The 23,823-nt window shown below is 43.4% G+C and overlaps 2 protein-coding genes across 2 annotated transcripts in view; one reads left to right on the forward strand and one right to left on the reverse strand.

Moving 5' to 3' along the window:
* scap (SREBF chaperone) overlaps nucleotides 1-12,276 on the forward strand; it is a 36,564-nt gene extending 24,288 nt beyond the window's left edge. The window contains 10 exon segments of the mRNA XM_034145770.1: nucleotides 4,440-4,641; nucleotides 6,195-6,310; nucleotides 6,882-6,983; nucleotides 6,985-7,435; nucleotides 7,990-8,075; nucleotides 8,635-8,717; nucleotides 9,835-10,001; nucleotides 10,550-10,630; nucleotides 11,049-11,255; nucleotides 11,483-12,276. Coding sequence (XP_034001661.1) covers nucleotides 4,440-4,641; nucleotides 6,195-6,310; nucleotides 6,882-6,983; nucleotides 6,985-7,435; nucleotides 7,990-8,075; nucleotides 8,635-8,717; nucleotides 9,835-10,001; nucleotides 10,550-10,630; nucleotides 11,049-11,255; nucleotides 11,483-11,728 — 1,741 coding nt within the window. The 3' untranslated portion in view covers nucleotides 11,729-12,276.
* A 3,340-nt stretch (nucleotides 12,277-15,616) lies between these two features.
* ptpn23a (protein tyrosine phosphatase, non-receptor type 23, a) overlaps nucleotides 15,617-23,823 on the reverse strand; it is a 29,074-nt gene continuing 20,867 nt past the window's right edge. Inside the window, 9 exon segments of the mRNA XM_034145671.1 lie at nucleotides 15,617-16,544; nucleotides 16,546-16,773; nucleotides 17,849-17,962; nucleotides 18,944-19,018; nucleotides 19,020-19,083; nucleotides 20,581-20,685; nucleotides 20,823-21,007; nucleotides 21,234-21,713; nucleotides 21,715-22,796. Of these exon segments, the coding sequence (XP_034001562.1) occupies nucleotides 16,215-16,544; nucleotides 16,546-16,773; nucleotides 17,849-17,962; nucleotides 18,944-19,018; nucleotides 19,020-19,083; nucleotides 20,581-20,685; nucleotides 20,823-21,007; nucleotides 21,234-21,713; nucleotides 21,715-22,796 (2,663 nt within the window). The 3' untranslated portion in view covers nucleotides 15,617-16,214.

Consider the following 23,823-nt stretch of genomic DNA (forward strand, 5'->3'; position numbering starts at 1 on the left):
ACACACTGACACCTTTTCACTTGAATTTTAGGACCAAAAAAAGCCTCTTATCAGGGTGTTGACATGCACTTATTACATTCTTATCACTTTCTATAGTTACCCAGTTTGTAAAGAGCCTATGTACCTGACACAACTTCAAACAGAGAAACTAACACTTCCTGTCATAAATAACTCATCCAAAGTCTAACTAAAACTATAAGTGTGCCAAATAAATAAACACAAGCTCAGAGTAACCCAGTGTTCTTTCTGCAAAGAGACTTCCTGTACTGCTGAATCTCATCTCAAGTCAGATCTCAGATGTTTTAAAGCGAGGCTGGTTCAGTGAGAAAGATATAACGCTTTCTGAAGGTGTGGAAAACAAGCCTCCCTTGTTCTGCGTCCACATCTCTATCTTTGCTTCAACGGAGATAACAAACAGTGACATTTGACACACAGCACTTCCTGCAACTTTAAGGCAAAGAAACAGCATCTGATTTGTTCCCAGGGCTACCAAACATTTGTGGTGTTTTTAGCCCAAAAAAACTGTTAAAAATCATCTGCTCTCATCTGAGTAAAGTCTTTGCAATTCGTCCAATTAAGCACTTTGCTGCCAGGACAACGTCTCCCCCTCCCTCACTCAGAGTGTGTAGTGTTGTGTGTTGTGTAAGGCAGAGAGTTGTCACCTTGACGGCTCAGATGAAGGCCGAGTTCTTGAACAGCAGATGCGAAGGCTGTCACTTGAGGTCAAGGTTGTGACCTTCAGAGCGACGAGTGGCAGCTGAGTTTACGGCGTGTTGAGATGACCCTGAGGAGGCCAGAAGGATCAAGGTGAACGTACAGTAAGATTCAGAGCAGGTTGCAACACAGGCGCTAGTGAGTTGTTCATTTATCACTTCATAAGATCTTTGCATGGCAGCAACGTTATCAAACAATGGAGCGTTGAGCAATACAAGACGTTTTTTTAATACAAATGTACCTCACTTATCCAATAATAAATGAATAAAGGCTATTTCAAACATTACATTCAGAGCTTGTAATTGTTCTTACTAGGGCTGGACGATATGCAGAAAAATAATATATCTCAATATTTGGACCAAATTCCTTGATATTAGGGATTCACCGATACATCAGTGAGACTTAGGCATCCATGTTACCCCTAGTTACCACCATCGGTAAACAAGGTGACACGATGGCAGTCGCCAGTGTTCATGTTTTGCTCCGTGAGCGGGAGAGGTCACGATAAGATAAGATAAGAAGTACTTTATTGATCCCAATTTGGGAAATGTTTGTGTTGCAGCAGCAGAAAAAGACACGACATTGAACAATAACAATTTAAATACTAGAATTAAAAAAGAAAGTAGAAAAGATACATGTTGAATTTACAAATTAACAACAACAAGATATAACGCAAGTTGTTATATATACATAGGGATGTGAGGGATGGAATATTACATATTAAACTGAATATATAAATGTAAAATGTACAGTGTGATTTTAAGTCCTAGAGAAGCTGTGGAGCAGAGAGTTCTCTGCCAGCTGAGGTGATTTGTTATACAGTAACTTTAAAGTCATTCGGAGGGAGGGGGGGGGGGGGGGGCGTCTCTTCTCCTCTCCTCTCCTCTCCCCCCCTCTCCTCTCCTCTCCTCTCCTCTCCTCTCCTCTCCTCTCCTCTCCTCTCCCCCTCTCTCCTCTCCTCTCCCCTCTCTCCTCTCTCTCCCCTCTCCTCCTCTCTCCCCCCCTCTCTCCTCTCCTCTCTCTCTCCTCTCCCCTCTCCTCTCCCCCTCTCTTCTCTCCTCTCCACTCTCTTCTCCTCTCTCTCTCTCCTCTCCTCTCCTCTCCTCTCCTCTCCTCTCTCTCCTCTCCTCTCCTCTCCTCTCCTCTCCCCCTCTCTCCTCCTCTCCTCTCCTCTCTCTCTCCTCTCTCTCTCCTTCTCCCCTCTCTCTCCGTGTCTCCTCCTCGTCCTCTCCTCAATTCTCCTCTCCTCCTCTCTCCTCTCCTCTCCTCTCCTCTCTCCTCTCCTCTCCTCCTCTCCTCCTCTCTCCTCTCCTCTCCTCTCTCTCTCCTCTCCCCCTCAGTCTCGCTCTCACATCTCCTGCATCCCTCATCATCCTCTGTCACCCTCTCTCTTCCTCTCCTCTCCCTCTCTCCTCCTCCATCCTTCTCTCCTCTCTCTTCTTCCTCTCCTCCTCTCTCTCTCTCTCACTCCATCCTCCCTTCTTCTCCTCTCCAGTCATCCTCTCTCTTCTCCTCTCTCTCTCCTCTCCATCCTCGGTCTTCTTCTCCTCTCCTCTCCCGCTTCTCTCTCTCTCTCGCTCTCCTCCTCCCTCTCTCCTCTTCTCTCTCCTCTCCTCGGTTCGCTCTCCTCTCCTCTCCTCTCCTCCCCTCTCCTCTCCTCTCCTCTCCTCTCCTAATGAGCTCACTTTGCTCAGACGGGCACAAATCAAAGTCTTCTGGAAGCTGTTTCAAGAGAACAAGGAAGGACACGCGGACATGAACCAAGATCAATAATGAATAAAAAAACACACTGTTCTTTGAAAGCTAACAAAAGAAGTACAGACTGAAACTTCTTCACATCGTTATTTATCTAAGGAAGTGCAGTTGATTTGCTCTGCTCAGGTCACGAGAACAGCCTTACAACTGAGTGAGTGTCTCATCTTAAACTCACAAAAAACCCAGTTCAATTGGAATTGGACAGCCCCAAAAATATCCTGTGCTAACTGCGTTTAGCTGCCTGGTTGCTCATTATAAATCAAGCAACCATTAGGATAAAGCTTCATTTTAAATAGTCTTCATTGGGTTATAAGATGCTGGAAATGTCATCAAAACATCCATGGGTTGTGTTCTGGGCCGTCTTTTTCAAATGTTTTTCTTTTTTACTATGTTTTTTATTGAAGGACAGATACACTGATACAGTGATATTATCAAAGAAGTGTATTTCTATCCATTTAAACAAATACTTCCCCTTCACACTAACCCATCCCCTCCCAAATTCAACTTAAAAAACTGTTAACAAAACATAGAATAGAATATAAATGGCCATGGAAATAACCAACATTAAGTAACAGTGCATAATGGAGAATACAAATACGGCTCATTTCCTTTCTACTGTCTAATACAAATGTAACTCTACACCTTACGTCTTTTGTTAAAGTGGACCTATCATGCTATATTTGAATAATATAGTGTAGGACCATACCTATATAAGGCATATTTATACTTTTTTTTTTTCAAAATACCAAACAGATCATGCATTTTAGCCATGCCTCATTCTTTTGCAAGGGCAGATTCAGTGAGAACAGCACCATCTACTGGCCTGGCATATGTACTACAGCGTCTCCAGCGCTTTCGAACGGCAATGGCCGTGGCTGTGACTAACGGGGTTAGTGGAGCACGCTCATGTACTGTCAAGTCGCCGGAGCCTCGTAGCCGGGGCAACTGCGGAGCGCATAAAGCAGACTCTTCACGCTAACGGAGGATCACTTCTTCAGGGCAGGGAAGGCTACGCAGTACGCAGGCTACTGTCCCGCAGCCGCTGCCTCTCTGTTGGACTCCGGTACTGCACATTACTCACGAGACGTTGTAAAAAAAAAAATGAGTGGGGGGCGAACGTGCTAACCGCTCCGCCAGCGCCACAGCGCGTGCCGGATGAGAATGTCTGGCGTGCCAGATTTGGCCCGCGGGCCGCCAGTTGATGGTCACTGTCTTAGAGTTACATTTCAAACGCCTTCACTACAACAATTGCCCATTTCAGTTTAACCAGTTGAATATGTTTGAGGTGAGGCTCAGAGCTCTCCGGTGTTTTGTGTCAGAATTTTTTTTAATTAAAAGTAACATCTTAAAAATGTAAACACTTGTTAGATCTCTGAATAATGTAGATTATTTACTAACTTGCAGACCTGAAGTCATTCAAAAGTTGTTAAAGATGTGAAAGAGACAAAAAGACTTTAGAGGAAGTGCATGTTGGGCTACTGTAAAACAAATAATTGTATTGTAGTTAAACGAATCAGAATTCCTTTATTAGTCCCACAGCTGGGAAATCTAAAAGAAAAGTGACATAGCAGATAAAGAGCAAAGCAATCATAAAGTAACTAACACGTTTAAACAACAGAAAAGTACAAATTAGTAATAAGAAACTAAAATAAAGGGAAATAAGTTAGTCATCCAAGGCAACAAGATGAGTAGCAGCATTTAAATAGCTAAGAATTGTAATATCTAATAACAACATATATTAAATTATGGAACAGGAATGAAATGAAATCGTATAATGTGACCTCTAGAAGGCCGTTGTTGTCCAAACTGCACACTTTAACAATGGTTTGGATCAAAGTCAACTTTATGGTCAATCTTCCAGTTTGTGTGTACAGACGGAGAGATCGAAATACCGTTTCCCACAATCCTGACTATGCTGCAGGAAAACAGAAGTGTTGAGCTGATTAAAATACACATACACTCCTCTCCAGGGTTGCAGCTCTGGGTCTGGCGGCGGGGGTCCTGCTGGTTCTGCTGCTCTTCTGTCTCTACCGGGTCCTCTGCCCGCGGAACTACGGCCAGAACGGGGTCTCTCACGGGCGCCGGCGCCGCGGGGAGCTGCCCTGCGACGACTACGGATACTCGCCTCCCGTCAGCGAGATCTCCCCGCTGCTGCTGAGGGGCCACAGCATGGTGAGCAGGGTCTCAGATAGAGAGGACACCGAACTGACAGAATAAAGTATTAGATTGAGCCAAATGGTTTGCAAACAGCGATCGTTTAAAGGGTCCTCCTATTATAGTGTTTTTCATCAATATATCACAGGTCTCAGATATATCCAGAGCCTGTCTCTGATTGGCTGAAACACCAAACAGATCATTGCAGCATTACCCATAATCCCCTCTGTTTCAGCCCTGTTTCCAAAGTGCTGATTCTCTGTCTGTTACTTTAGATGAAAATAAGGAGCCCCTCCCCACGCCCCTCTGAGAGAGATTTGGTTAAAAAGAACACAATGGCCGCATTCACACCACGTGCTTTGCAGTACTTAGTGCCGGCACTTAGTGCCTCGGCACTTATTACCCCAGGGCGCTAAGTACCAATCGCGTTCACACCGGAGTACTTTTCCCTGAGGGAAGATTACGCAAATGAGCCGCTGACGTCACTTCTTCTTCTTCTGCTTTGGGTTTACTGGCAGGCCGCAAACAACTTCACGGTGTATACTGCCGCCCGAAGTCCCCGGTCGGAAGTCCCCGGAGTTGGGGACTGGCTTCAGTAGAAGCTGCTGGGACTCCCAGCCAATCAGAACTGGGGCACTTTTTCCCTCCAGGATAGTACCACCTCTCTAGCAGGCACTACAAATGGGGGTAAAAGTTCCCGGCACTAAGTACTCTTTTTGGTGTGAACGCAACATAAGGGGTACTAACGGAACTAAAGGGGAAAAGTACTCCGGTGTGAACGCGGGCTATTGGTGCTCTAGGAGGAGATTCAGGTGATAAGGTGGGGGGGGGGGGGTTACCTTGGTTGGTGATTGGCTAATGGTTACACAAGCCAAAACATCGTTATGACATCATAAAGTGGCCAAAATCTGATCAGCTCATTTTCAGACAGGTTTTTATATAAATGGATCAGGACAAAAAGAGAGAGAATCTTTGTTCCTGAAACTTTCAGAATCTCTTTCCACAGAGGGGACACATGTTGATGTAGAAGAGACATGAAGAAGAGGGGACACATGTTGATGTAGAAGAGACATGAAGAAGAGGGGACACATGTTGATGTAGAAGAGACATGAAGAAGAGGGGACACATGTTGATGTAGAAGAGACATGAAGAAGAGGGGACACATGTTGATGTAGAAGAGACATGAAGAAGAGGGGACACATGTTGATGTAGAAGAGACATGAAGAAGAGGACACATGTTGATGTAGAAGAGACATGAAGAAGAGGGGACACGTGTTGATGTAGAAGAGACATGAAGAAGAGGATTTTGCATAATAGGTGACCTTTAACACATTGTTCCAGAACTGTTTTAGATCAGGTTTTTGTAGTAGACATGGACAGACATCAGGAGGAAGACAACAGCCTCCCAACAAAGGGTTGTGAACAAAATAAAAGGGGAGGCAAAAATACTGCCTAAGATTAATTTGAGGAAAAAAACGTAGTTTTTGGAGTCATGGCTTCCATCACAGACTGAGAAAAACACTTCCATGTGTCTGTCCTCTTGGGTCACGCTCTGTGTTTGTGTGCTGCAGGACATCGAGTGTCTGGCCAGTGACGGGATGCTTCTGGCCAGCTGCTGTCTGGCAGGTCAGATCCGGGTCTGGGACGCTCAGACTGGAGACTGTCTGACCGTCATCCCACACCAGGGGTGAGCACTTTCACAATACTCATTTTATTATATATGTCAGTTTTTCTTATTGCTAAATCTGTCCAGTGCTTTTTATTTTAATCTTTACTTGAATCCTTTTCAGTTCCCTTATTCTGGTCACCATCATTCTTTATGGTATAACAACGGCACACTTCAGCCTTTTATAAAGCCAAATATGTAAACATAATTATTTGAATGACAGCACAGCCAATACTGGATTTTTGAGGCTGTTTTCTATCTTATTTTAGTCCCTTTTAATTTTTTGTATTGAAGGAATTGTCATTAAACTATGTAATGAGCAGGACATTTGAGTTACAAACATGAACTTGTCAGTGCTCTCTGGTGGTCACATTATGTGCTGGTGTAGGAACTAAACATACAAATAAAAGCAAGGAAATAACAATAAATACATCATAAAAAGAGAGGGTTTGTGTGATTGAAATGTGTATGGGTGATGCCGGTTTATATCGTTTATAAACCGGCATTATTAGTCAAATATGTTGCACTTTGAGTGAAACAAGGCGGTGACAAACAGCAGTTTTGATGGAGCTCTACTCTGATTGGTCCTCAGGTTGAAGCGCAGCAGCAGCAGCAGTGGCTTCTGGGATCAGCGGGACGGCTGGGACGGTGTGGGCGGAGCCTCAGAGTTTGAGTGTTTGGGCTCCGACCCCCCCCCTCAGCGACGGGCTCTCTGAGGAGGACGGCTTCCCTCTGAGACGCCGCTCCGCCCCCTCCCGTCCCACGCTGTTCAACGACCAGCCCGACCTCACGCCGCTCATCGACACCAACTTCGCCTCCCAGCCCCCGTCCCACCTCGGCACCCCGCCCCCCTCCCACCTCTGCACCCCGCCCCGCGACGGCTTTGACTTCGGGGGTCTGGTGGAGCGCGCCTACATCGAGCACGAGCCCCCCTCCCCCTCCACGTACCCATCGGCCTCGTCCTCCCCGCCCTCAGGGGTCCCGCTCCAGAGGAGACCCAGCGGAGGGGACGCCTCCGCCTCGCTGACCCCAGAAAGAGGCTCCGCCACGGGGACGCAGGCCACCGCCGACTGGGAGAGCTCCGTGTGGGCGCTGGAGCTCAGAGGAAACCTGATCGCTGCAGGGAGGAGCAGCGGGAAGCTGGAGGTGCGTGGAGGAATAATAATAATAACTAAAATAATAATTAGTCTGTAAAACTAAAAACAGACAGACAGACAAAACAACAAATACAGAATTATATAATATTGTATATGTATCCATTTTGCTTTTCTGTTTATTTTTACACGAAGACCTGAACAAATGTGTTATTTCAGGTCTTGATGATATTTTAAGACATCTCTCAGTCTTCCATTCACATTTGAATGACATGTCTTTATTCATTATGACAAGTAAGTATTACAGGTGAAATATGAGCCTTTTCATCCGCTGCTAAGAGATGCTTTTGTCCTTATCACGCCTAATGTTAATTAGAAAGACTTGTTCTTGGACACTTTTGAAATTAAAATGTTATTATTATCATTAAGAGCCGCTTCGAGTTTGGAGCTGGTCATGTGTCTGAAAAGGGTTTAGGCTTTGAGAAAGATACTGAACCACTACCTCCTCTAATGTTATGTTTGAAATATCAATTAAAAATGACCGCAATGTTACATGCACTTTAAGAAAGAAATGTGAAATTGATTGAAACTCATATTTGGTTCCAGTTGTGGGATGCAGTGGAGGGCTCGCTGCGCTGCGTTAATGAAGACGGGGGCTCTGGAATCACAGCTCTGGCCTTCCTCAACAACAGGTGAGACTCAGAGGAAGTACACTCTGCTTCCTGTGGGGTGGGACTCAGAGGAAGTACACTCTACTTCCTGTGGGGTGGGACTCAGAGGAAGTACACTCTGCTTCCTGTGGGGTGGGACTCAGAGGAAGTAAGTTTTAATTACTTCAGGTGTTTTTTAAGTGTAGCATTAAGCTGCCTCTCATGTACTTTATTTACTCTGATAAAACAACACTTTCTATGCACCTGGTTCATTACTGTTCGTGTCATTCTGGGGGAAATTATTTGGTTTCTGTTTTTCTCAAACAACCTACGAACAAGAGTTGTAATCTCCATTTTTGCATGCTTGTATTGCTATATACAACAAGCGCTTTTACACAGAGTTAATAATGATTTTTCCATCAAGATGACACTATTAATATACATTATATGATGCTTGCTCGTTGTATCTTAGTACATATAAAACTACATTCAGTCCAAATCTGCTAACTTGAGGCCTAACAGAGGACAGAGGACACAAGCTCCTTCCCACTTTACAATGATACATGTTCAGTAGTTGTTACGCTTTGTGTTCCCTCCTCAGGATCGTGGCGGCTCGGCTGAACGGCTCTCTGGACTTCTTCACTGTGGAGATAAACAAGCCTCTGGGTCTGCTGCAGTACAGAGGTGAGGCTCAGCCACATCCCTCTGCTGTGTAGCTGAGTGATGTACATATCTGTTTGGCAGTTATGCAAGTCTGTACAAGTCTTAGTCAATATTAAATCTAACCTTTTGTGAAGTCGATGCAAACAATAGGGCTCTATTACCCTAGGACCTTGTTTATAAGTATATGACATTTATCGCTCATACCGCTTCATATTTTAAGTTAAAGATCTTTGCATTCTCTTGTTTAGGATTTTTAAATGTGGTTTTAAATGTTTTAACATGGAGGGAAAGCATGCACATGTTGAGAGGAAACTGCATTTTCAAAAAACCACCCGTATGAACAAATGCCAAACTTCATTGCATCTCATCAAAAGGTGTTAGTCTGTGGAATAACTGTACTGATGCACTGACATATTGTACAAGTCTATCTAAACTGAAAGTATTATTTAGAAGCCAAATCATGAATGGTTATGAACAGGACCTGTACAATCCCATTTGTTATTTCTTGTAATTGTAAAAGTAATTTCTTTCTGATTGTTTTGTAAAAAAACAAACAAATGAACAAGACAAACGATGACCTAATATTTTATTTATAAGGAAAATGTATGCTAGAGGGGGTAGGACCAGAAAAGTTTTTTTTAAGCTTCTTCTTGTCCCTGTTGAACACGACAGACTATTTGAGAATTATTATTATTATTTTTATTTTTTGTATCATTATTTTTTTGTACTTTGTTATAATTATTATTATGAGTGAGAAAAAACAAGAAAGAAAATGATATATATTATTATTATTATTATTGTATGTTTTGTTTCTGACATTCTGAAAAAAAAAAAAACATATATAAGTATATTTGATATTTGTTTATGTTTTGGTTTGCTGGTCGGAGAAAAAATGAAAATTGTGACGACCTATTTATTAAAAAGACTTACGGATGAATTGCTTAATCGAGAAAATAATTGCACATTATTGGATTAGATAAGTGTTCGTAGCACCTTGTGTAAACCCAGGTGGAAAGGTGGAAAAGGAGGAAGAAAGGGGCATGGAGGTTCTGATAAGACATATGGGGGAACACCGTATAATGTATCCTCTTCCTCCTCTTCCTCCTCCTCCTCCCCCCCCCCCCCTCCCCCCCTGCAGGTGCTCCTGGTCGAGGCACCATGCCCCCCTCCCCATGTTACAGCAGTGAGGATGTGATCAGCTGTCAGCTGACGCGCTCCGTACAGTGCGCTCACCAGAAGCCAATCACAGTGCTGCGAGCGGCGGCCGGCCGGGTGGTGACGGGCAGCCAGGACCACACCGTCAGGGTAAATGTTCAATCTGTTTATTTTCAACGGTCACAAGATGACACAACACAAAGAACTACACTAAAGACAAAACATACCAGAAACCACAGAACAAAAACAGACTTTGAAACCAAAGAACGCCGCAAGTTTAGACTAAATCTTGTGCCTTTACCAAATGTGAGAATGTTTTCTGTTGTACTTTTTACCCCCATAGTTTACTATTCCTCTTGTATGCATAATGCTCTTGAGCTCCAGTCCCTAACAAACTCTTTAAGAGTTCCCCTCAACACATGCATATTTAGCCTTTGGAGAGATTATCCCATCATTTTGGAACCATGCTAAAGTACCAGGGATCTGTGTGATGTTTTGACATGGAGACGATTATAACCATCAGATCCACAAATCAAATGACATCGCAGCTTCACATTTAAAATCTCTTATTGTTAACTGAAATATATAGTACGTTCCTCACATATTGATACACAATAATCAAAGGTTAAACCTCACTAGACCAACAGCTTTATAAGTATAACTGTTCTTTAATTATTATTCTGTTGTTTATTGATCAGATTTATCGCCTGGAGGACTCGTGCTGCCTCTTCACCCTGCAGGGTCACTCTGGAGGGATCACAGCCATCTACATAGACCAGGTACGTACCTTTTAACTTATATTATATTACCATACATCTCTACACTGTCCTTCCACTACTGTATATAACATTTTCCAGACAAATGTTACAGGTGGACGTGATTGGGTTTGAGAAACTGTATACTTTACTTTGACAGTTTTTGTCAGAAAAGTCATAGAATAGTATGTCGAAGAAAGTCAAAGAATAGTATGTCATATAGTTCATAGTACTGTATGTTGGCTATAGTATTATACATCCAAAGAAAGTCAGTATAGTATGTTGAAAAATAAAGGTAGTTTATTATGTCAAGTGTTATATTATAGTGTGTCAAAAGAAATGCACAGTACGGTATTTCGATAAAAAGTATGTTTAAAAAAAGTTGTAGAATAGTAAGTCACATATAGAAAGTCATATACCTCACATGTTTCTTCCTCCTCAGACGATGGTCCTGGCGAGCGGCGGGCAGGACGGAGCCATCTGCCTCTGGGACGTCCTGACGGGGAGTCGTGTCAGCCATGTTTACGGTCACCGTGGCGACGTCACCTCGTTGGTCTGCACCACCTCCTGCGTCATCAGCTCGGGACTGGACGACCTCATCTGTATCTGGGACCGAAGCACGGGGATCAAACTGTACTCCATACAGCAGGTAACGCGGTCGTTCTGCCTATCGGAGGGGCTTACTATACCCTAACAGACAAACACTTCAGAGACATGTTCTGTATAATATCTGAGACCTATAATATATTGATGAAAAACAGCATAATAGGGGACCTTTAAGGTTCTTTGCTTGTGAAATGAATAGGAACAATTATCCAAAATGTGCCCTAGAATACCCCAACATTGACCCTTTTCCCTCTCTCCTCTGGTCCCCAGGAGGCGGGCTGCGGGGCCAGTCTGGGGGTCATCTCTGAGTCCCTGCTGGTGACGGGGGGGCAGGGCTGCGTCTCCTTCTGGGACCTGAACTTTGGGGACCTGCTGCAGACGGTGTATTTGGGCCAGAGCAGCGATGGGCAGGGCGTCCGGCAGCTGCTGGTGCTCGACAACGCCGCCATCATCTGTGACTTCGGCAGCGAGCTCAGCCTGGTGTACGTGCCCTCGGTGCTGGAGAAACTCGACTGAGGAGGGACGGGGAAAACAAACACAAACTCAAAACTTGTTTTGCTCTTTTCTTGTTTCTGACTCCCAAAGAGCCACGGTTTGTCGAACAGTTGCATAAAAGGCTCTTTTTATTTTTATTTTATTGTAGTACAAGCCCGGATGTAGAAAAACAAACGGACTGATTGTGCGACCTGCTGCATTTTATCAGAGGAAGGAGCGTGACAGACTCTCGATCCTGAACATTTTTAACGAGGGTCAATTTTAAGAAAAGCTGGATGTTTTAAAGAGGATCCACCGGTCACCAGTTTGTGCTTTTTTCGTTTGTTTTTTTAATGCGTGTGTTTATTTTGTGGCTCTGCCCTCTATGCTGCTTATACGGGTGAGGCTGTACTGAGACCTCACCCGCCCAGAGAGGAAGATACAACTGTCTCCTTATTTTTTAATATTCCTGCTGCCTCTTTTTGCAGCTGTGCAGGTCTACGGCCTGTCAGGAGGAGCTGCGCAGTTTTGTGTGTGTGTGTGTGTGTGTGTGTGTGTGTGTGTGTGTGTGTGTGTGTGTGTGTGTGTGTGTGTGTGTGTGTGTGTGTGTGTGTGTGTGTGGTGTGTGTGTGTGTGTGTGTGGTGTGTGTGTGTGTGTGTGTGTGTGTGTGTGTGTGTGTGTGTGTGTGTGTGTGTGTGTGTGTGTGTGTGTGTGTGTGTGTGTGTGTGTGTGTGTGTGTGTGTGTGTGTGTGTGTGGAAAGGTGTGTGTGGAAAGGTGTGTGTGAAAATGAATTAAGGCCCTTTTAATGGCAAAACACTGCTGAGAACAAACATTCAAATGGTCATGTGTGCGACTGTGTGAGTGAGGGAGAACTGATGATTACTGTATAAAGTAAACCTCCATTAGGGGGCTGTTTTTATATGTATAAATCTATTATTTATTAGCGATACAGTTTTGAATAACGGTTTGTTTATGAATGGCTAATCCCGGTTGTAAAACAACAATATAACAATGTGGAGATAATGACGTAAATGTAAGATGGTGACGATGTGTTGGGCGGGGTTGGGACATTGGTTATAAAATGGTTATTTGTAATATTGAACTGGAAACACTGAAGTTTTTTTTGTTTTGGGGGCTGGGGGCCTCTGATCCTGGGTTACTGATGCTGAGGTGGGGGGCCCTGCGTGCTAAACCTTCATCAGGCTACCTCCATTTTCCAATCTGCTTGAATTTTGGATGAGAATACTGACTCTTTTCTGCACAGGCTGTCGTATTTTTTATAAATTGTGCCCTTTTAGAGATTTTTTTAAATCACTGTTTACTGTAAAATCTCTTTGTTCCTGGATTTTAATTTTGCCCTCGACAAAACCCTAAAACCTCTTGTCAGTGAAAATGTGAACAGATATCCGTTATTATAATCCAGCAGCACCTGCGGTCTCTTTTTATAAACGTGGCTATTTAATGCCCCTATAAGCTAATAATACGTAACAATATTTACACGGATGCTTTCATTATCAGTTAGCAGCAGTGTGGTTAATATTTTTACAATTTTTTGATTTTTACACTGCCTTTTTAGAGAGAAATCAAGTCATAGATTTGATTAGAACTTACTGATAATTAATTAATTCTCTTAAAATCTGATTTATTTACATTAAAACATTCCTTTGACACTTAAAACATTACTTTGCAAGGTACGCACAACCAAAATAAGTCTGTAAAAGCAGAATTTGAACACTATTTCTGTGCTCCTACAATATTTTTTTTTTATTTACTGTTACTGTGCAAACGCAGACATTCATGAGACATAACACATTTCCACAAGCTTCACATGACATACATAATAACGCCATTCTGCTTCAAAGTAAGGAGACTTGTATTCAGAGGACATTTTGTATTGCTTTGAGATATGTGTGTATCATGTGATGCTTTGAAAATGTTTTGTGTATGATAAAGATCTGTTTGATTGAAATGTTGCACACACTTTGAACTGATTGTATTATTTTAGCTTCAAATCTTCCAAAAACAATGCATTGGTTGTTTTTAAATTTCAGTGGGGAAATCCAAATAATATACAAATATATTTGTTCTGTAATGTCAGCAGGGTGATTAAAAAGCCAACAGCACCTTTTTAATTAGAAATTCACAGCACAATAATGTAGTGTAATTTGCTCATCAAACTTTTAAAGTTTTTGCAGAACATCCACTTAAATTGCTGACCCACAATCAGATGTATGACTTGTTAAAAATAGATGAAAAGAATCAAACTAAACGTGTTTATTTATTTGATAAAGTAACATGGTAGCAGTCAATTGCAGGACTTTAAACCCTGTTCAGTTTGGATACCTGCTGAAGGAATGTACATCAGGTCACAGAATGTATTGTCTCCAAATCATCTACTGTTATCTGTTTCTAAAGAACGAAGTCCCAGAAAGAGACAAACCTTCATAAACAGCACCTAGAAATCCTTATCCTTCACAGTATCTCATCGCAACACTAATTCAATCCACTGCTGACCCTCTGTTGACGCACACGTTACACAGTACGCACTTTAGCGCTCATCAGCACACACACACCTGCAGCACGAGTAAACACTAAACACGCACACATGTTACAGGTGAGGTTTCACTGGGATGTCATCTGTTCATCACAAGCAGCTGAGTGAACATGTTATTTACCTGGAACTGCAACCCTGAGAAACCACACCTGTTGCCTGTTAATTTATTAGCTTATGTTTTAGTCGAGAAAGCTTTAGAAATGTTGTTTTTCGATTTATTTTTGTTTTCTTGCATTGTCAATTTGATTTAAGGAAGTGATTTGGAAAATATGCTTGATGATAATTCGCTTTCTGGAGGAGTTAAATAAGCAGCTTTTAAGCACCACCCTTTTTAATATTAAGCTAACGGTTTACTTAGCAAGCTAACGGTGAGCTTACTTTACAGCAATAACCAGGGGAAAACTGATTTTTTACTTACTTGAGTATCGCAATATAAAAGTATTTTTACATTTTATCGATATACTTATACAATTAAGTTTACATGCAATATTCATGGCAGTCCGTGACTCAAATATAAAAAAGTAGTCATAACGGTTAATTTAGCAAGCTAACGGTTAGCTAACTTTACCACAAGGGACGAACGGAAAACAGATATTGATATACTTCAGCATGACAATGTTTTTTATACTTTATCGATATTTAACAATATATTTCTTGTTAGTTAGTGCTAATATGTTGGATATTACATAAACTGATAATCCCACTGCTCTGATAATTGTAAAACAAACAAAAAAAGATCTAACGTTAAATAGCCATCTCATGAGTGCCTGATTTTATTAGCATTTTGCCTCATTTCTGGTGTACAGATCACCTAATGCTTGCTTTAAATCTTATATAAAATGGCATCAATCTTCTATTATAATTCCGCCATAGAGTGAATAAAAGTATTTCCCAAAATGTTAACTATTTCCTTATGGAATGGAGGAAGGGTTGATTTGGATGTGTCCTGAGTCTTAGCCTCCTGAATGTCTCTGTTCATCACATATGGACTTTTAACAACCCATATCCAACAGGAATTTGTCCATCAATGTCCAATTTATTGTAGTAAATGATGCTTGTTTTTGCTGCTTTAAACATACCTTTTCATCCTGTCAACATATCAGAAGTCTGTGGATGCACCTTCTGAAGATTTAAGTTGTTAAAGCAGAAAATGAACACTTCCTGTGGCAGCATCCTCATAACAAAAGCAGATATTTAACGTTTTGTTGCTCGAAAAACAGAATCTAACAGCTAACCCCCAGCTCTGCTCCTCCCTTCATCAAGCTGGCTACAAGTAGAAGTGAAGGTAACTTATTTACAATTTTGTAACACAAAAAAAAGTGCAAGAATTTGTACTAATTTTCAAATAAAGAGGCTTTGATACCACAACAGCTGTCTTGTCTACTGGATTTATTTCATTTTCCTTTACAATAATGAATGATTAGTTTGTGAAATTTACCAGAAGGACATTGGGAATAGTCTAACTTTATTTAAGATATTTACAGTGTTACAGAGGAAGAAAAGAACGAATAAACTTGTTAAGACGTGCTGATTTGTGTGACCACTGATTGAGTTCAAGGTGTTTTCAAGATCGCTCCACCCAGCTCCTATGACCTCCACGCATCCATTATTCCAGTTAAACGATCGCAGCCAAACACCAAACGAAAGTGGAGTGCATGCTGGGATTTTCCTCTTCTTTTTGGGCCCAGATGTGGGAGTGCACAACATCCATACAGACAAATAAAAAGCAGCAAAGAGCGACAGAAGGAAAACAGACGAGTGCATAGTGATCTGCTCCCAGAAGCCACCGGTGATGAAAGGAAAGTGTGTTTGTGTTTCAAACTTCACGACTGAACCACCGCCGTCCGCCCCCACCAGGCACGTCTTGGTCAACTCTGCTAAAATGTCCCAGGATTCAGTGTGTTTTTCTACTTAAAAAGCAGGATTACAAAGCGCTACAGGCCTGGTGGTAAAGTGGAAACAGGCTCTGCTCTCAGGGCTTCCCGAGGCTCCACAAGGGGTCCAGGCTGCCGAGGGGGTCGTCTCCTTCCTCCCCCCGGGGGGTCCCGTGGATCCCCTGACCCTCTGCCGGCTGCAGGAAGCTCTGCTTGGTCACCCGCTGCTTCCCTTTGCCCCCGCCCTCCATGGAGAAGGCCTCGGGGGTCATGGCGGCCAGGAGCTCCAGGGAGGAAGGAGCCGGAGCAGAGGAGGCTGGAGGAGGAGGAGGGCTGACGCTGGGGGAGGCAGGTGGGAGTGCAGGTGGTGAGGAGGGGGCGTCAAGGCCGTTAGGGGGTGGAGAGTGAGTGGGCGAGGTGAGAGGAGGGACTCAAAGAGGAGGGGGGCTCTGTGGGGGGGTCCTGGACCGCCTGGACGTCACTCAGAGAGTCGAAAGCGGGGCCAACGTGCTCCTCCACACCGCAGGGGGCCTCCAATGAAGGGTCTGTGGCGCTGGGGGGGCGGATGCTGAGTTTGGCGATGGTGGCCTGGATGGAGCTGATGGGCATGTCCCCCCCGAGGACAATGTCCTGCTGGGACTCCTGTCTGGAGTAAGGCTGCAGAGAGCAGGGGGAAAAGAGAAAACATTCAGATGAATTGTATCGGGATCCAATCCAACTTTATGTATATAGCACATTTAAAAACAACAGAGTTGACCAAGTGCTGTACATCAATAAATATATAAAAAACCACCATAAATACATTTAGACAAAACCGATAGGACAAAAATAAACTAATGTAAAAGCACAATAAAAACCATACTTATAGCCACAGACTGAAAACCCTCATACACGATGTGAAAACATTTTAAAACCCAACAAAATAGAAAAGCCCAATTTAGAAAACACAGACTGATACGTCTTAAACGTGGTCTGCAAAAGCACGGGAGAACAAGTAGGTTTTTAGGGATAATAAATCAGCCTGATTTATATTGAGCATCCCTAAATAAAGGGCCTCTAGCTAGCTAATACCAAGTACCTTCATGTATCACTAATAACTACGCTGCTCTGACAGCTCTACTGAAAATGGAAGCAGTACCTCGACTGGCCACAACTCGTAGATTTCCTTTGGAACAACCATGTGAGCAAAATGTGAAATAATACAACATTAGAACTAAGATCATTAATAAACAGTTTGGGGGGAGAATAAGAGGAGGAAAGGAATACCTACTCTACTGACTTCAAAGGTGTGTTAAACAATTACTGAAGAGTCTGATGACCCAGATTACCAAATAAATGAATTTAAACATTTTTCGTTCGTCAAGTTGGGGTTTATTTGACCAGTTGTTAAAATATGCATGTCTATATATAAGCAATGTAGTGCGAGTAGTAGTTATTCAATTTTTAAATATAGTTTTAAGTACCAGGTTTATGGTACCTAGAGTTTATCATATAACATAACCAGCCTAAACGTCACTGTTTTTAATCTGTTTACTTTATTATATATGTATTTTTGTTGTTTTGTATCGACCATTTTACTCTGTAGCAGTTTTGTTTACTCAAATGAAAAGTGCGCTTGTAAATAAAATTGATTATTATTATATTCAAATCAGAGGAAACTTTCAGAACAGGCCTTTTCATTGATCGATTACATTCATAGTACTATATTCACAAGTGAGTTCATGAATCAGACCTTGGTCCGGCTGCAGGTGGAGGTGGAGGTGGAGGTGGGGGTGGTGATGCCGTGTCTCTGCAGGACCTGCTCCACGTGCTTCAGCACCGCCTCGTAGCAGAACTTCAGGTGGAGCTACAGACAGGAGCAACGAGAGTATTCAAATCAAATGTCATATCTGAAAATCCACTCCTTCAAGTACTTTGTGATTAGCGTCTATGTGTGTCCTGCTGTTTTAAACATGAACTGTACAGGATCTATCTGTTACAATAAGAATACAAATGTTATATTTTATATTGTTGCATCGACTCAGTTGTCTTGTGTCTTATCGGTCAGAGAGAAACCATTCTTTATTTTATTTTAATTATCATACATTTTACCTCCTTGTGTCTATTAACCTGATAAAATGTGATATTTTGCTGCATGTGCCTTTAAAAGTTCTTAACCAATCATCTGAGGGGAATTTCTTGTTGTTTGTTTTTAACTTGGGATGTGTCATTTTGTGTGTTTTGCTTTATCAGGGTATATGCAGGAATCCTGAAGTCAAATGTAATACCTTTTAAGACCTTTTTTAAGACCCTTTCCATACATTTTAAGACCTCATCGCCACTTTGAGTTCTAACCGGTTACCTCGGCGACACACTTGACCTCACATTTACTATATACAGTATTGATTGTCCTTCCTCCTTATCTTCCAACCATTTGGACGCAGACTTGCATTTCCCCATAACGATGTTGTTTAACAACCGGCGTAAACGGACCTTCGCGCGCTATCAAGCAGTGAGCGTGCGATGTCCTGTTCAGATGACGTCAAATCCAACGGGATGCCATAAATAAACTCCACAGAATCACACTGCACACCTACGCAATGATTACATTCAGGCAAACTGTAGAATACAACCTCTTTGGACAATTTATATACTTATTGAAAACAAGCTACAAAATGTAATACCTTGGAAAATGCCGTTTAATACTTTTTAATAGCCTTCATTTTCGCTAAATTGATTTATCAACTTTTAATACTTTTTAAGACCCCGCGGACACCCTGATATTATTATTATTATTATTATTATTACAATGCACCATATCCATCAGAAAGGTGTGTGTGTGTCTGACCTTCTCCTGCAGCATGTTCTTCCTCTGCTGCCTCATCTTCTTCACCAGCACAGGCAGGTCAGGGATCCCGTGGCCCTGCCTCCAGCTCCTGCAGAGCGGCGTACAGCAGGCAGAAGGCGCCGGTGCGTCCCACCCCCGAGCTAAGAGACACAGACAACAGGCTGATAAGAAACACTTCTACTGACACCACTGAGGAGCTCAACTAAATCCACTGAGTAGTGTAAATTGAACGTGTAAAAGAAAATCACACTTTTTTAATATTGTTTCAAGATGCTATTTATGATATACGCCATATCTTGTTGACATTGCTTGCTACTAATAACACTGGTACTTTCCTCCTAAATTGCTCTTGTATAGTTTCTTATTTCAATGTCATATACCTCTTATTGTTTATTTTGTATTTCTCTATACATCTTTACCTTTGCTCTTACCTAGTGCTTCTGCAACAACCAAATATCCCCTCTAGGGTCTGTTTTCTTAACCCTTAGATGCCCGAGTGACTGGACCCTACACTCGTCCATAAGTGGGTCAAAAAGGACCCGTATTAGAATAATATGTGTTTTTATGCCATTTGTGTCATTTTGGTTCAGAAAAATCACTTGTATAATATTTAGTATTATATTTTGGTTCACACTAGAAATATTTTATATTTAATTTTTCACTATTTATAATTTTAGAATTTTTTTTTACATTTTGAAAAAAACGTTTTGAACATATTGATGCAAAGATCTCCGCGATTCTGAGACCCTCACAGTATTCCAGTCCCTTTTCAAAACTCATCTCTTCTCCTCTTGTCTACTCATAGCCCACCCCCCATCAATCCATGTCGGTTGATCAAGTTTGATAGTCCTATACCCCCCACCCCCACCCCAACCTTCCCTTATATTGTAAAGCGATTTTGAGTCCTTGAAAAGCCCTATACAAATATAATATATTATTATTATTATTATTATTATTATTATTATACAGACAGGTATCAGATCTTGCTGTGTAAAATAATCTTCCTGAGAGGTGTCACTTGTGATGTAGTCTGTGTGGTCTACAGTGAATGTATTCCTGACAGCAACAGGTGATAAGAATCAAAGGTTCCCAGAGGATCCCATAGAAAATGTTTGACCCACTTATGGAAGCTTGGGGTAGAAATACAAAAACTACAATTTCTTAAAATGTATAAAATGTAAATTTAAAATGTGAATGGCATGATATCCAAAACATGTTTTTTGAGGAATAGCTGGAATATGAAATGATAAAAAAATGTAATTACAAAGATGCTTCAAGAAAACCACCTCACCGGGTCAAAAAAGACCCACTTATGCATCTAAGGGTTAACAGATTGTATTAAAATCTGTTGAGTTTTTTTTAACCTTTGTCGTCAGAAAAATCTGCATAATTTAGATCAATAATTTGAATGAGGCAATCTAAAAGTTAAATAAAAATGTATTAATGCTGTACAATATTTAAGTGTATATTATTTATATCACTAACAGCATCAAAAAGCTAATTACAGTACCTGTGTTTTGTTTTCATTGTCGCTGTAAATGATGGCAAGTCACCAGCCAAAGCAGTTTCTAGAATATCCAGCTACTCTGAAGTTAAGTGTATATTAAGTTAATAATATGTCATAACACTCTTCTCACCTGCAGTGCACCACAACGGGTGTGTGTAGGGGCCTCTGGTGCAGGTAGTGTCCGTGAACGTCCTGGATGAAGCGCAGCAGGTTGCTCTTGCTTTCAGGAAGACCCCTGATGAGAAATATATAAATATAATAAACCAACCAAACAAAATAAGGTTGGAGATAAATACCATACATCTATTTCTACGATGGATCAGAGCCACGTGCTTTTTCCACAGACACTAGTTAATGAAAGGCGTCACTCACAGCTCGGGCCAGGAGGTGAACTGCAGATGGACGACGGTGCGCTTCAGGCTCTGGTCGCGGTACTGCAGGCTGATCATGCGCTCCACGTGAGTCGGAGCCATCTTCTGCGTGGTGAGGCTGAGCGTGATCGGCCCCTGAGCGACCTGCTGGCCCCGCTCCGTCGGGAAGTATCGCACAACCTTCCCCTGGTTAGAGAGAGAGAGAAGCAAGTGTTCAAAACGGAAAGCAACAGCGGGAAAGATGTGAGAAAATTGAATTTAAAAAGGGTTTATCTACGGGAGCTGCTTCTAAAAATAAACTTTGATATAAACACAGAAGTCATTTCTTTCCAAATGTTGCAACCCTATTGACATTTTCTTTTTGCAACTGCACCCCATATTAATCACAGCGCAGACTAAATGAACCCGGTACCTTTTCCAGCTCCTGCTCTGAGACCAGCATGACGATCAGGGACACCTTCTGCTCGTACACCATCAGCCAGAAGTCTGCCGCGGTGCCGCTGAGCGGGGCCTGCGTGGCGATGAGGCGCGGGCAGTACGGAGACAGGTCCTCCACCAGGCTGGCGTTGATGTAGTCGTCCTTCCCCGACTGCAGCAATACGCGGTTCAGGTCGTAGGGCATCACATCCTGGTGACGGTTCTTCATGGTGTAGCAGCGGGCGATCGCGATGGAGCGTTGGCGCGCGTCCTTCTCCTGCTGGTCCTGGAGCTCTCTCCAGCGGGCGTCCAGCACCGACAGCCCCCCCTCGCTCTCTGAGGGCTGCTCCAGGGAGTCCACCTTGGCCCGGTAACGTTCCAGTTCACCGTGAAGACGGGCGACGCGCTCTGGAGCTTGGTAAGGGTCTCCCTGGATCAGGAGCACCGCCTGGGAGCTCTTCTTCCCGTCCTGGGGAGTCAGCCTTGGTGGGCTGCAGCACGTTGGTGGGGGGCTTGGTGCCTCCGGGAATGCTCTCGGGGCTCGAAGAGAGAAGGTCGTCCGTGCTTGAGTTCTGGCGCTGAAACAGAGAGGTGGAGGGAGAGGCAGCGGAGGGGGAGGGGAGGGTGGGAGGAGCTCCGGGGGTGGGGGCTGGTGTGGGTCTCTGCTGGGGGTTCAGGCTCAGAGAGGTAGGACCTGGGGAGGGAGATGGGGAGGGGGAAGGAGATGGGGAAGGAGGGACATTGTTGGGAGGCTGAGGCACTGAAGGGCCTCCAGGAGTGGGCTGCATCATGTGTTGGGCGGGGGGCACGTGTGGACCCATGGCAGGCGGTTGCTGGGGGGCACTCGGGGGTACATTAGGTCCTGCAGCTGGGGGGTACATAGGAGAGGGCTGCGGGTGAATCATGGGAGCCTGAGGTTGTTGGGGGGCGGCAGGCTGGGGGGCCAGAGGCTGCTGAGGCATCATCGGAGACCCTCCAGGGTAGCACATCCCCCCAGGATGAGGGGGCGGAGCCTGACCGGGCATCTGCATGGGCTGCTGGGGCATGTTTGTGATTGGAGGCTGTCCGGGGTGGTGGTGAGGGGGCATCTGTGGCATGGGGCCCCTCGGCATGTGGACCATATGAGGCTGTGAGGCTGGAGGCATCTGTGGCCGCATGTTGGGGTGAAGGGGCTGGTTACCGGGGGGCATGTAGTGCTGGGAGACCGGGGGCATTTGCTGACTTGTGGGGGGCATTTGTACTCTGGGACCGCCTGGAATGTGCATTTGTGGGTGGGGAGGGATCTGCTGCTGTTGGGGCATCATGTGTGGGTGAGGAAGTCCAGGGGGCATCTGTTGGTGTTGGTGTTGGTGTTGGTGGGGCATGTAGGGCTGGGATGGAGGAGGTGCAGGCTGAGAAGTGGGGGGTATGTGTGGAGGAACAGTTTGAGGGGGCCTTGGCATGGAGCCCGGCATCATGTGAGGGTGCTGCTGGGGGAGGTAGCCTCGGGGGGGCTGGTAGCCCTGGGGTATCTGAGGCTGGGGCTGGTAGCCATTTTGCTGATGTGGCTGCAGCTGACCTGGGAAGAGAGATGAAACCGTGTTAACAATTCAGATCACATTCGGAGTGACCAAAACGATCAGCAGCATTAATACAATTGTGCTGAAAATGTACAAAAAGTAATAATATACAAAAAACATCTCCCCGTATGTGAGATTACTAAATATGTGGTTTTGTGCAATCGCCAAATTAGCAGACTGCAGTCACACAGCAGAATGTGTTGCAAATTAAAAAATATATATATGTTTTTGTTAAGCCTGTAGAATACCATTTGTAGGTTATTATGTTGATAATAATGATCGTGCAGCCCGACAACGTGTAGTGTTTTAACAAAAGTTAGTCACTTTAAAAAGGTTCAGTTACAAGCAGTTACCATAGAGTGCCACAGTGACGCGTCCTAAAGCCCGGAAGTAAACTCCTTCCGGTTCCTTCGACAAAAACGCAATGAGATTTCTCCATAGGATTTTGGAAAACAGCTGGAAATAAGGTCTGTGGTTGAGACACATTTAAGAGACGGATCACGTTTTGTTCAGCCGGATAATCTCCACGTCTACCCTACTTTTATCATTTTCTAATCATAAATCTAATCGCCGGATGCAAAATGCTAACGTTATGCTATTAACGAGCTACAGCAGGGTCGCTGCTTCAACGTCACGCCAACTTAAGATCCATATCAAACATACAGATTCTAAATGGTACGAGTTGAAGCGTTTGTTTGAACAGTTTGCAGGAGGCAGGTACTTGCTTTCAAGCAGAACAGGGCTAACAAACTTAGAGGAGTGTTTACGTGTTAAGTGTAATGACGTAAAACGGCCTCGACAACTTCTGTAGTCCTATTCAGCCACTTGTTAACAACCATCGTTTTTCAGACACGTAAACTCTTCAGAAATCACCAGTGGGGTCACTGCTGATGGATTTAATGTCGTAGAACAAAACGTGATCCGTCTCTTAAATGTGTGCTCAACCACAGACCTTATTTCCAGATATTTTCCTAAACCCTATGGAGAGATCCCATTGGTTTTTGGCGAAGGAACTGGAAGTGGTAA

Source organism: Trematomus bernacchii, unplaced genomic scaffold (genome assembly GCF_902827165.1).
Source record: "Trematomus bernacchii unplaced genomic scaffold, fTreBer1.1, whole genome shotgun sequence".
Taxonomy (NCBI): domain Eukaryota; kingdom Metazoa; phylum Chordata; class Actinopteri; order Perciformes; family Nototheniidae; genus Trematomus; species Trematomus bernacchii.